This window comes from Natrix helvetica, assembly GCF_964273705.1.
Source record: "Natrix helvetica genome assembly, chromosome: 4".
Classification (NCBI taxonomy): domain Eukaryota; kingdom Metazoa; phylum Chordata; class Lepidosauria; order Squamata; family Natricidae; genus Natrix; species Natrix helvetica.
Window position 1 is genome coordinate 14,968,090 of NC_138550.1, and position 12,910 is coordinate 14,980,999.

The 12,910-nt window shown below is 42.3% G+C and overlaps 1 protein-coding gene across 2 annotated transcripts in view; it reads left to right on the forward strand.

Annotated features, from left to right (window-relative positions):
- Window positions 1–12,910, forward strand: part of ARHGAP42 (Rho GTPase activating protein 42) — a 177,918-nt gene that overhangs the window by 113,519 nt on the left and 51,489 nt on the right. For both annotated transcript variants that reach the window (XM_081951231.1, XM_081951232.1), the window contains exon 7: window positions 11,362–11,466. In XM_081951231.1, coding sequence (XP_081807357.1) covers window positions 11,362–11,466 — 105 coding nt within the window. The remainder of the gene's footprint in view (window positions 1–11,361; window positions 11,467–12,910) is intronic.

Sequence of the window (12,910 nt, forward strand, 5' to 3'; positions counted from 1 at the left end):
GCCGCCCTGGAAACAGTGAAGGACCAGCCCGCAGTGCCCCTGCCAGTGAAAATGGGGCTCGGGATGGCCGCGTGCGGCCCTCCTGAGCTCCATTTTCACTGGCAGAGCGCTCGGGCCATCACAGGCGCCCCAATACAAGTGATGTTGAGCTGGCCACACCCACCCTGGCCACGCCCCCTTCCCGCAATCAAACACAACCCTGATGCAGCCCTCAATGAAATCGAGTTTGACACCCCTGCTGTAGTTCCGCAAACTATGCTTCAACCACATGATGAACATTGACGAGAACTGTATATGTTTAGCCTAATGATCCAATCCAGAGGTGATATGATAGTAGTCTTCCAATATTTGAAGGGCTGTCAGGGAGAAGAGAGGTCAACCTGTTCTCCAAAGACCTCAGGGCAGGGCAGGGCAGGGAGTAACAGATGGAAGCTTATCAAGAGATCCAACCTAGAACGAAGGATATATTCCTATCAGTGAGAATGATCAGTGGGACTGCTTGTCTCCAGAAATCATAGGTGCTTCATCACTGGAGAATTTTATGAACAGTTGAACAGCTATTTGTCCAGAATGACATAGGGGTCTCTTCTTGTGTAGAGAGTTGGACTAGGAGACCTCCAAGGTTTGAATTTGGGGTTTGAGCCTGCAAGTTTTAATAACGCTGTTGCTATAACCAACATACTTCTACATACAGACCAAAATAGAAATAATTCATAGGATGGATTGACTCCTATGCTCCTTTTCCATAACATCCAACTCTCTTATTCTATATTCCAAAGCTGACTAACGGTCAAGCTACCTAAATAGTGGTTACCTTAATAATGACCTCCTAGTGAAATTCTAAAGCAGGGGTGTCCAAACTTGGGAACTTTAAGACTTGTGGACTTCAACTCCCAGAATTCCCCAGCCAGCCATGCTGGCTGGGGAATTCTGGGAGTTGAAGTCCACAAGTCTTAAAGTTCCCAAGTTTGGACACCCCTGTTCTAAAGATTTTCTTATGATGCAGTTCTTAATCACCAGAATTATACCCATGTAAGGAATGCAAATCAAGTAAAATATATTAGTCAATTAAGGACGTGATTTTTTTCCCCCGTAAACAACTGAAAGTCTAAACTGTCATGTTTTAAATGTTCACAGAAAGGTTTTCTCATCCACTGTGGAATAAAATTGCAGATGGCTTGCCATCTATCTGCGTGACATTTTAATGGCAGTGCTGTTTGTGCAACTAGAATTTCATAATGTAAAAAAAATGGCTGAAATGCTTGCCAGAGACACTACTCTTCAGGTTTCAATAAATCTATTTGGCCTTTTATTTAAGAATAATAAAAAGAGAGTATGGAAAAGATTTGTAAATGTGGAACTATTGTGCTCCAACCCTGTTTTTCTAGCACAGTCAAATAATTTCTAAATAGCTTTGACCAAAGTCAGATTGTAGGATACGTAATGTAGATAAAAACTGAAATCTGAAAGAAGAAAATATATGTATCTTAGACATGAACTGTGGGGTCCTTGGTGGTTTCCGAGCTTGGTTGTTTGCTAGTTGATGTTTCATTACCCAACTTAGTAACTTCATCCAAGCTAGTGAGTACAAGTTGGTCCTCAACTTACAACAGTTTGTATAGTGACTATTTGGTGTTACAATCGCACTGAAAAAATTGGCATGACCATTTTTCACACCTACAACCATTGTAGCATCCCCCTAGTTAAATCAAAATCAAAATTCAGATGCTTTGCAGCTGACTCATATTTATGATGGTTGCAGTATCCCGAGGTCATATGAACACTTTTTTGCAAATTTCCAACAAGCAAAGTCAATGGGGAAGCCAGATTCACTTAACAGCCATGTTGCTAACTTAGCAACTGCGGCAAGAAAGGTCATAAAATAGGACATGTCTCAGTTAGCAATGGAAATTTGGGGCTCAATTTTGGTCATAAATCAAGGACCACCTGTATAAGCAAACCGCACATGAAACACCTGAGAGCAAACCACGAAGTTTAGAGAATATCAGGACCAGACGTGGCATTCAGCCACTTCTGACAGGTTCTGAATTTTGATTTTGATTTAACTAGGGGGATGCTACAATGGTTGTAGGTGTGAAAAATGGAACACCGCCCCGAGTCCCTTTTTGGGAGAGGGGCGGTCTAAAAATCTAAGAAATAAAAATAAATAAATAAATACCAGCGGCAGAAAATTTGAGTAGTTCGGAGAACCGGCAAAATAAGCTGGCCCCGCCCCTGCTGCCTCCCAGTTGATCTTCTTTTGTTGCCCTGAACAGGAGAACAGAGTTGGAAAACAGGTTAGTGGGGTGGGGAGGAAATGGGGATTTTGCAGAATCCTTCCCCTGCCACGCCCACAAAGCCACGCCCACAGAACCGGTACTAAAAATATTTGAATCCCACCCCTGATCAGGACTCCACAAATTGAATTCTGAGCTTCCTCTTGTTGATTCTTTTCAGAGTAGTCTTGATGTAGCAAAAGGCATAAACTGAAACCATAAAATTTATGGCTTCAATGGCTGCATTGATAGGCCCATGTTCACAGGATATGGGTTTGATGAGCACAACAAGGGCAGCAATTACCAGCCTCCCTCACAAGAAACGAACCCAAGAAACTATCTGCAAACATTAATTGCATGACAACTAGTGACACAATTTCACCCTATAGCCACTTTCAAGAGATCTCTAACTGTGGATGAGGATGTGTACTTAACCACTTTAGCTGATGTCTGACGATAAGTCTCTTTATAAACAGTTCTGTTTTATTAAGTAGAGCCACAAAAGATTACGAGCCGTCTCGCCTATAACTATGCGTCCCCTGATCGTTGCAGTCGTATAAAATTGCACTTTGGTAAAACCTTGGATTTGAGCTAATAAGTAATTAATGTGGTAATTAATCTATAGTGGCTCGTTTGGAACTTGGTACGGCAACTGTGCAGCGATGAACATGCTTAATGTTTTGTTGGAGATAACTATATGCAGATCCACAAACATTAACCTTTCTCTGAATCCCTAAATTAACCAGTTCAATAAATCAAAGTTTAACACAGCTCGAGCCCTGAGTCTGCTAAGCAATTTTAAGGCTCTAACCAACAAAACACAGCATCTGAAAACCTCAAGTAGTCTTGTATTTATTTTTATGTAGTGTTGTTGACCCTGAGATTGTTTGGCCATCTCATTCTCACAGGAAGACGATTTTGGTAGGAATTTGACCTCTACCCTTCAGTTCATCAGCCAAGTACTTATTATCTTCCTAGTTCCTTTAAAAAAAACCCAGGGAAGAGAGAGAAAGAGAAAAAGTAACAGCTACCACAAAATATATATGAGCGATCAAGTTTTAAACCAATGTGTGGTTAGTAATCTGGTAAGAGAAGAGAGGCAAGTGACTTTTGATAACCATCATTCTGTCAATAAAAAGTGGAATAGTTATCAAGAGTTGCTTGGTATCGGTCTGTGCATATATTTTTTAGAAGGGGTAGTCTTTAACAATTCAGTCTGTCTGCCAAAAAGAAATTTATTTAAGATGGTTTTGCTGAAACTTGGGTGGCTCTTAAAGTGGTAACTTTTTCTCCAGCAGTGTTTTCCCGTCTGGACGTTCTCCAGATGTTTGGATTTTAACTTTCAGTTCTTTAGCCAGCATGGCTATTATTGTGGAATTGAAGCATTTGAGGAGCATTTGAAGACTAAAAAGGGGAAACCCAATTATGTAATAGGTTGGGAACAAACAGATCCTTTACGAGCTATGGACTTCAACTCCCAGAATTCCACGGCTGGTTCAGGAATTCTGGGAGTTGAAGTCTTGTTGTTATTGTTAGTTGTAAAGTCGTGTCCAAGCCATCGTGACCCCATGGACAATGTTCCTTTGGGCATAGTTCAAAGGCCTCAATTCTTTGGCGCTCAGTCTTTCTTATGGTCCAACTTTCACAGCCATACCTTGCAACTGGGGAAACCATAGGCTTGACTATACGAGTTGAAGTCTACAGGCTGTAAAGGAACCATACTTGGCCGCCCCTGTAATAGGTGTTCTGGTATAAGAAGCTGATATCTTTTTTCCCCCCTGAAAGCTGCCCTACTCTGTTCATAGGTCTCAGGGAACCATTCCTACTATTCCTACAACTTAAACTTACTCCTTTAAAATGAGAAGTTGGTAGAAAATGTTGTTTAAATGCTCTACAAGTTGTTTGTAGATACGGGAGCCATCCTGGCCTATATAGCGACTAGAGTTGTCTGTCCAAGAATGCTACTTGATCCACCAAGAAGACTTCAAACAATGTAAGGAACATGATGCTGATCTGCAACCGTGTTTTTGAGTTGATGTTGCCATAAAAAAATTGTTCAGACATTTGTTTCACTGAACATAGGCACTTTTTCCACAGTTTCTTGAACTAATACAGCTAGCAATAAGACAGTCATTACAAAATGCCAAATTTTGATTCTCTGTTGGGCTAGAAGGTAGAGTGTAGTATAATGACTCTTCGAAAAAGCATAATTACAGGAAGATAATATGGTTTTTTTTTTCATTTCTGATTTCTGTGCACCTCATAAATGGGTGAGTTATTTACAGATGTGAGGGCAGGTACTATCAGAATAAGTGAAGAATGAACTGGCTTGTGGAAATCAGTTTATACTCCAGCCTAAATACCAACTTATAGTGCTTTGTGAAGGCTGAAGGTTGGGATCATGGAGCTGATCTTCAGATAACTAGCAGTAGCATCTTTTTGAGGAAAATGACAGCTATCCCAACAATGCAGATGGAGTGAAAGTAGATCCTTTTAGGTTATGGAAGCCATAAAATGTCATAAGCCAAACCTAGTGTGACAATTAAACTTGCTAGCAATATGTTGATCTAATACAGAGGTATTCTACATTTGATGGAGAATAACAGATTATCATTGCAGGTTTTTAAGAAAAGATTAGACAACCATTTGTCTGGAATAATATAAGATCTCCTGCTCAAGAAGGGAGTTGACTGGAAGACTTCCAAGGTCCCTTCCAACCCCATTATTCTATGTTCTATATTCTAATGGAGTGTGCTTGAAATTTAAAGAAGTCAACGGATACGGGGGGGAAAAGAGATAGAATGAATTCCTGGCTACAGTAGTGTATAGTCACAAGCTTTGTCAGAAATCTATCTATATAAAAACGGCTCTGTGTGTGTGTGTGTGTGTGTGTGTGTATGTTCCAGCATAACTCTGGAACACCTCAAGCAGTTTCAACCACACGTGGTACACAGATGACTGACTCTCTGGAAACAAATACTGCAGGGGTAAGACACCCCTAAAGCCCCTTGGGGTTTGTGTTCTGTTACGATACAGCCTGCTGTGTCTTAAAATGGCTTCTACTGTACTGCTGTAAAATGGCTTCTACTGTACAGTGCAGTGGAGTTGCCATGGTAACGGTTTCACAATACTACAAAAGGGGGCTCCCTCTGGTAAGGGGGAAATCCAACATTAGAAATTACATTTGGTCTGGACATTTTCCCCCTATAAATAAATAAATACCTGGGCAAAGCCGGGTTGTTGGCTAGTAATATAAAAAGCAGCCTTATCCTTGTGAAAAATAAGGTCGGGCTGGTTCACCTCTGGTTCAAGGCCATAAATATTTCCAGTTCAGAGACATTAGAAAAATGAATCCACCTGTTCATGGAAAATGATAGTGGGATTTTTTTTTAAAAAAAAGATTAAGACAGTTCCTTAGGATAGAGAGACATAAGGAATGAGAAACTGTCTCTGGAGATTCTTGTGGATCCAGTAAATGTTGGTAAGATAAACAAGGTAAACATTTTTACTTGGATGTACTGTACAAGATCACCACGTGGGTGGCTTCCTGGCCATCACCAGTACAGCTGAACATCTGGTGTTATGCTGAAGATGAAGAGACCCTCCACACTCTGAGGCAGTCGTCCTAGATACCTAAGTGATTTACCACAAGATCAAATCCGAAGAAGGTCAGATTCTGAGGAATTTCGTAATTAAGTCTGCAACAGATGAAAGAAAACTTAGTGAATGTCTACAAAGAAATAATTAATGTGATCATTTCCTCTCTGATGCCTTTTCCTACCGCCTTCTTGAGCAGAAGTAGAAAGGAAAAGAGGACCTATTCACCCTTAGTTCTGCAGGAACTTCACTCTGTAACATTTGGCCATGGAAATCCTTTGTAGATGAATAACACGATAAATCTGCAAATGCTCCAGTCCTAGATATCAAGTACTAAGTGTACTAGAATTTGTGGATTATTTTTTTTTTAGAATTGCAAGTTCTAAGTTATTTATTTAGAGATTGTCTCTGACCTGTGCTAAATTTGTCTAATCTGAAGACCATTGCTGTCTTCTTGAAGACTAACCATCTCTAGGGTAGATAGCTAGAAATTTCCTGACATGGAAATGTCCGGTCCTCCATATCAAGATCTGTGACTAGATTTTAAGGGAGAAAAACTGGGTTCCTTAGTACAGGTTTTCCTTGAGTTTAGCCCAAAAAGGAGCATTGCACCTAACTGGGAAGATGCAGTTATGTGGAGGATATTGGTGGAGAATACTTGAAAAAATTCAAAACTAGAACTGTGTTGGCTTTTTTGGCAGCTGCAGCACACTTCTGGCTCCTATTAAAATAATTGTCCACTAGGACTCCAAAATCCCTCTCACAGTTACTACTATTGAGCAAGGTACCACATATACTGTGCCCATACATTTTGTGTTCAAATGGGTAACAGCTTGGGTCCTTATTGTCAACAAGAAGCCATTCGTCCATCAAAAGAAAACTGAATGCCACACTATAATATCTAATGTTATAGATATTCTGCAGAAGGAACCTTTTACAGAAACGCAACACACTATAAAATTTGCTAAAGCAAAGTTAACATCTCTAGGATCGGTAGATAGAAATTTCCAGACATGGAAATTTCCATCTCAGATCCATAGTTGCATCCAAAGACATCTGCTTAGACTAGAGGTATGCTCTTCTCCAATTCTTAAATATACAGTCGATGAGATGCTTGATGATAATATTATGCTACATTTCACAACATCCTTGAGGCCTTAGTTTCAAAAGACAGGCAAATACCTTTGGGTAATATTTCCACAGAAAATGCTTGCTTACTTCCTGATTGATTGATTAGCTCTCTTTGTCCACCACAGTTGAGAAAGTCCTAGGGGGCTGCAGTCACAATAATAACATTTCCACACTGCAATTACAATTTCATAACTACAAATACAGCCGTTACTAAGCAGTTTTCACAATTAAGTTACCTGAAAAATCCTGAAGAAACCATCCAAAAATCCATAAAAATACATAGCAACATCTGTACATCAAATGCACTTCTAAACAGTTCTGTTTCTGATAATCTCCTGAAGCCTAAAAAGGAAGAAATAATGGAAATAATGGCATACATTCATTTAGGCCTGGTAAACTATCTAAGTCCATCTGGAGCAAGGGTGTCAATCTCAATTTCATTGAGGACTGCATCAGGGTTCTGTTTGATCTTGGAGGGGTGGCGGCCAGGGAGGGTGGCTAGGGTGTGTGTGGCCAGGCTCACCCACCCATCCAGAAATGCCTTCTTCTAGTTGCATTTCTAAAGTGGGACAGAGCAAGAACCTTCCTGGATGCCCTGTCTTCTTCATCCCAACTGTACGTGACTCCATGCCCTTTTGCTTGCTTTTTTTGCTTGGTCTTTCTCGCCATAATTTTTGCACGTGCTTCCTCTTGCTGTGGAAGGAAGGAAGGAAGGAGGGAAAGAAAGAAAAAGAAAACAGAAGAAGAAAAGTAAGGAAGGAAGGAGAAAAAGAAGGAAGGAGAAAAGGAAGGAAAGAGAAAGAAAGAAAGAAAGAAAGAAAGAAAGAAAGAAAGAAAGAAAGAAAGAAAGAAAGAAAGAAAGAAAGAAAGAAAGAAAGAAAGAAGAAAGAAAGAAAAGATAGTTACCAAAAAAAGAAATCAGTTCTGGAAAGTGGCAAAAATCAGACATTTGTTGGGAGCAGCACGGCTAATCAAAGGGGAAGATGGCAACAGCACAGTGGTGGGTTCCAGATCCCGGTGCAATTGGTACGGTGCAACGGGGCCCGGCGTCCACCACATGAACATGTGCAGTGCGCGACCACATGCACGCAGCACACGCATGCGTACTTACTGTCTGCACCGCTCTGCGAGCCTCTGCGAAGAGCTCAAATACAGGTAAGGATGGCGGGCGGGTGGGCCCTCCGAAGCACCGCACCGGAACGGTACCTGGTGCTCCCGGCAGGCACCGGTACGCCTTGTCGTAACCCACCATTGCAACCGCAGTTTTGTGTTGATGCATGAAAGGGGTAGTAGAACTTGCATCATGATGGCATGACACTCTTTTTGTCATTTCGGTGAAAATGTTGGCTCCTGAAGACACCTGTGGTTGGCAGTAATGGAATGAAAAATGCCTTGCTGCCACAGTAGGGCAGGGAGACTGTTCAACTGTGTACACATTACCCAAGATACAGAGAAATTCTTTGTCTAAAGTATGTCAGGCTCCCCCCCAAAAATAGGAGAGATCGAGACTCTTCTAACCGGTTTCCTATATTGTTCCTCGCCTGTAGGCAGAAGTCTTGCCAAACTAAAGCAGTTCCTTGCACCATAAAACATATATTCTGGGAACCAATAGAGAAGGGCTGTCTTAATTCTCACTCTCTAAACTGTGCTAACTTTTGCTTCTTCAAAATATTCCCCCTTCTCCTGGGAATTCAAACAATATTCCATCCCCAAAGGACACTTTAAAGGACAGGGATGGCTAACCTTTTCGTTGTCATGTGCCAAAAATGCAGACATGTGCATGACAACACACGCCCCCCCTGCATGCATGCACACCCGCTCCCCCACGCATGCGCGTGTGACCTCCCCCCACTCCCCGCTTTGGGCCTTATAGGCCTTTCTGCAGCCTCCTGGGAGCAAAAACGGGCTGCGGGGAGAGCACTGAACCCCCCTGTGCTCCCCCCCACCCCTTGCATGTGTGCATGACCCACCTGCGAATCTATGGCACGCGTGCCGGATGTGCACATAGAGCCATCTCTCTGGGCACGTGAGCCGTTGCCCTTCCTGTTGCTCTTCCGGGTTCTGGTGTGTGGGCCAGCTGTTCTTCACGCACACGGGAGCCCTGGAAACAGGAAGAGTGGCTGCCCGGTACACATGTGCACACCGGGCGGCTGCTCTTCTGGTTTCCGGCATCCGCACTGGCCAGCTGGTCTCACGGACATGCGCACCAGAAACCGGAAGACTAGGTGGTCGGTGCGCATGCATGCACACACATATGCACCAGGTGGCTGCACTTCCCGTTTTCCAACACACGCACTCTCCCATTTTGGCACTCGGTGCCAAAAAGGTTCACCAACACTGCCTTAGAACCATTTATATTAGTGCAGGATTTGCACCAACGTTTGCTGGATGATTCACACAGCTCTATTGCTCACATAATACTGAACCAGGCTAACATTATTTATTTATTTATTAAATTTACTTGCCGCCCCTCTCGTTTAGAAGCGGCCCTGCACGTATCAGGTCTCTGAGAGCCTATATTTTGGTATATGGCTTTTATTGACAAAAGTATTTAAAAGTAGGGATTTCTGAAAAATAAATTCTTTATAAGGGAGGTAGCAGATCTTGACAATAAGTTTGCCATGACTGCCATCTAGTGTCAGGAGTTGTCTAAGATTAAGGAGATATTTAAAAACCTAACACGTGCATAATCTGAAGATGACATGGAAGCCTCACCTTGAATACTACATTGAACTAAAGAGCACCATGGGTTTACCAAAAGATGGACAGCAGAAAAATTAAGGAAGCTTACATTCATTTGCAAAATAATAATAATCTTCAACCTTGATGCTGAAATTAGCGGTAATAATGCTTAAATCGATAAAAGGCTTAATAAAAGTCTTGCTTACTGCTTTAAAAAAATGATACTGGTTAATTGGAAGCTGGTCTTAACTTTGGTCTCACTTTGGATGTTTTTTTCCTGAATCTCAGCTTTTTGCCACAATCTGGACTAGACACAGTGCAATATCTCCCATCCCATGTGTAAACCTGTGTACTGGTTTTAGCTATCGGAGTTGTCACTTTGGGACAGGTCTATGAAGTATCTGCTGTTCATAGAAGACCTAAAATATCACAGCCAATGCTGCATGGTCTCTGTAGTTATGGTGAATATTCAGACTCAATCGGGGATGGGTTCCAGCAGGCACTACTGCCGGTTCGTTCGTGTGCGGGCTGTGCATGCGCAGTGCAATTAAAATAGTTCTGCGCATGCGCAGAACTGAAAAACAAGATGGCGGCGCCATCGGTGCTGCCCAGGGAACCAGTTCGGGAGCATGGCAGGCCTGGGTCGCTGCTGGTTCCAGCGACCCAGGCCGCCAAACTACTACCGGTTCAGCTGAACAGATCCGAACCGGCAGGAATTCACCACTGGACTCAATGTGTTATTATAGTAGTTATTTTCAACAATTTGCAACTCCAGCTTTTATTTTTGGGTCTCTTTCTCTTCTTTTCTCTCTCCCTATTTACCTTTCATGTTCTTTCCTGACTTACCTCCTCATTCCTTCGGACCAGTCAGTCTTCCATTCCTATCCTTGCCCTGCAGTAGGGTTATCCATCTTTGCCAGCTGGGGAATTCTGGGAGTTGAAGTCCACAAGTCTTAAAGTTGGCAAGATTGGACATCTCTGACTTGCACTTGGCTTTGTTATTTTCTATTTTCTTCTGCTGTCCTACCTCCTGATTTCTTTCAGTGGTTTTAAAAGAGACAACATTGACATCTTGGGATAGCTACAGTGGTGGGATATGACCGGTATGCCCCGGTACAGGCATACCGGTGCCTGCTGGGCGCACCAGGTACCGTTCCAATACGGTGCTCTGGAGGGCCCTGCCCGTCCTCCTTACCTGTATTTGAACCAATCGGGGCTTCTGTGCATGGAGTGTACGGCACCTGCGCGACGCTCCGTCGAGCAGCTGGAGCGTCGCGGGGGGTAAGCATGCATGCGTGCCATGCCCGCATGCATGTGGTGGACGCCTGGCACAGTTGCACCGTACCGGTTGCAACGGGATCCAGAACCCACCACTGGATAGCTGCAAACCAAAACACTTGTGCTCACCAACTCTTTGTGCTAGCAGCCAGCTTTGAAGGTGGGCTAACAAACTATGCTTAGAATAATGCACCAAAGTCTCAATTCTTCTTTGAAAAAGCCAAAGAAAGAAACCGTGTTTTGTTTTCACATTTTGTCCTCTTAATATCATCACCGACATTGATTCATGTTCTTTCAGTTGCACGATGGATAAAATGAATTTTAAATGCTTCCTTTGAGTTTTGATTCTATTTTGTTTTGTTCTCGTTTTTATTGTTTTCTCTCTTTTCCCCCCCAGCTTTTGGCATTTCTTCAGGGATTATTTACATTTTACCATGAGGGATACGAGCTGGCCCAGGAATTTGCACCATACAAGCAACAGCTGCAGTTCAATTTGCAGAATGTAAGGCTAAATTTCATTTACTAGCATTTTTTTTTGAATAATTGAATGCCTCTGTGATGACTGACCAATCCAGTTACAACCTTGAAACCTCTGGAAAATAAAATGAATAGTTTCAGGCATAAATGCACAAACTTTCCTGTAATTGCTTATCACATTTATTTATTTTTTATTTATTTGCGTCCCATCTCGTGATTCTAGACTGCTTAGAATATAAAACAAAAACATTAAAACTGCCAATTATAAATTATAATTCCAAGGAACAGACATTTCAGGCCTCTACCTTGGAAAATTGAGTTTAAAATTCCCAAGTTATAAGCGAGTAGAGGTAGTCCTCGATTTACAACACTTCACTTAGTGGCCATTCAGAGTTATAACGGCACTGAAAAAAGTGGCTTATGACCATTTTTCAGACTTATGACCATTGCAGCATCTCCATGGTCATGTGATTTACATTCATAATTTAACAACTGCAGTGATTCACTTAACAAATGTGGCAAGAAAAGTTGTAAAATGGGGTAAAACTCACTTTTAACAAACTTCTCACTTAGCAACCTAAATTTTGGGCTCAGGAATGTTGCAAAAGTATAAACATGACCCTGGGACCCTGCAGCCGTCATAAATATGAGCCAGTTGCCAAGTGCCCTGAATTTTGATCATGTGCCTACAGGGATGCTGCAACAATTGTAAATGTGAAAAATGGTCATCAGTACACTATATGGCCGAAAGTATTCGCTCACCTGCCTTTACTCGCATATGAACTTACTGTAAGTGACATCCCATTCCTAATTCATAGGGTTCAGTATGATGTCGGTCCACCCTTGGCAGCTATAACAGCTTCAACTTTTCTGGGAAGGCTGTCCACAAGGTTCAGGAGTGTGTTGATGGGAATCTTTGACCATTCTTCCAGAAGCGCATTTGTGAGGTCACACACTGATGTTGGACGAGTTTACGTGGCCTACCGCTTCGTGGCTGAGTTGCTGTCGTTCCCAAACACTTCCACGTTCTTATAATACAGCTGACAGTGGACTGTGGAATATTTAAGAGCGAGGAAATGTCACGACTGGATTTGTTGCACAGGTGGCATCCTATCACAGTTCCACGCTGGAATTCACTGAGCTCCTGAGAGCGACCCATTCTTTCACAAATGTTTGTAAACACAGTCTGCATGCCTAGGTACTTGGTTTATACCCCTGTGGCCATGGAAGTGATTGGGACACCTGATTCTGATTATTTGGATGGGTGAGCGAATACTTTTGGCAATGTAGTGTATATTTTTCAGTGCCGTTGTAAGTTCAAGCGGTCACTAAAACTGTTGTAAATCAAGGACTACATGTAATATGTTTATAAGCAGCTAAAGAGCACTGCTTAAATGGAATGTAATCTGCTACCCATCTTCGTTTTCCCTTTAATTGTTTTGCTCCACAAACGGACGCACTTCAAAGCA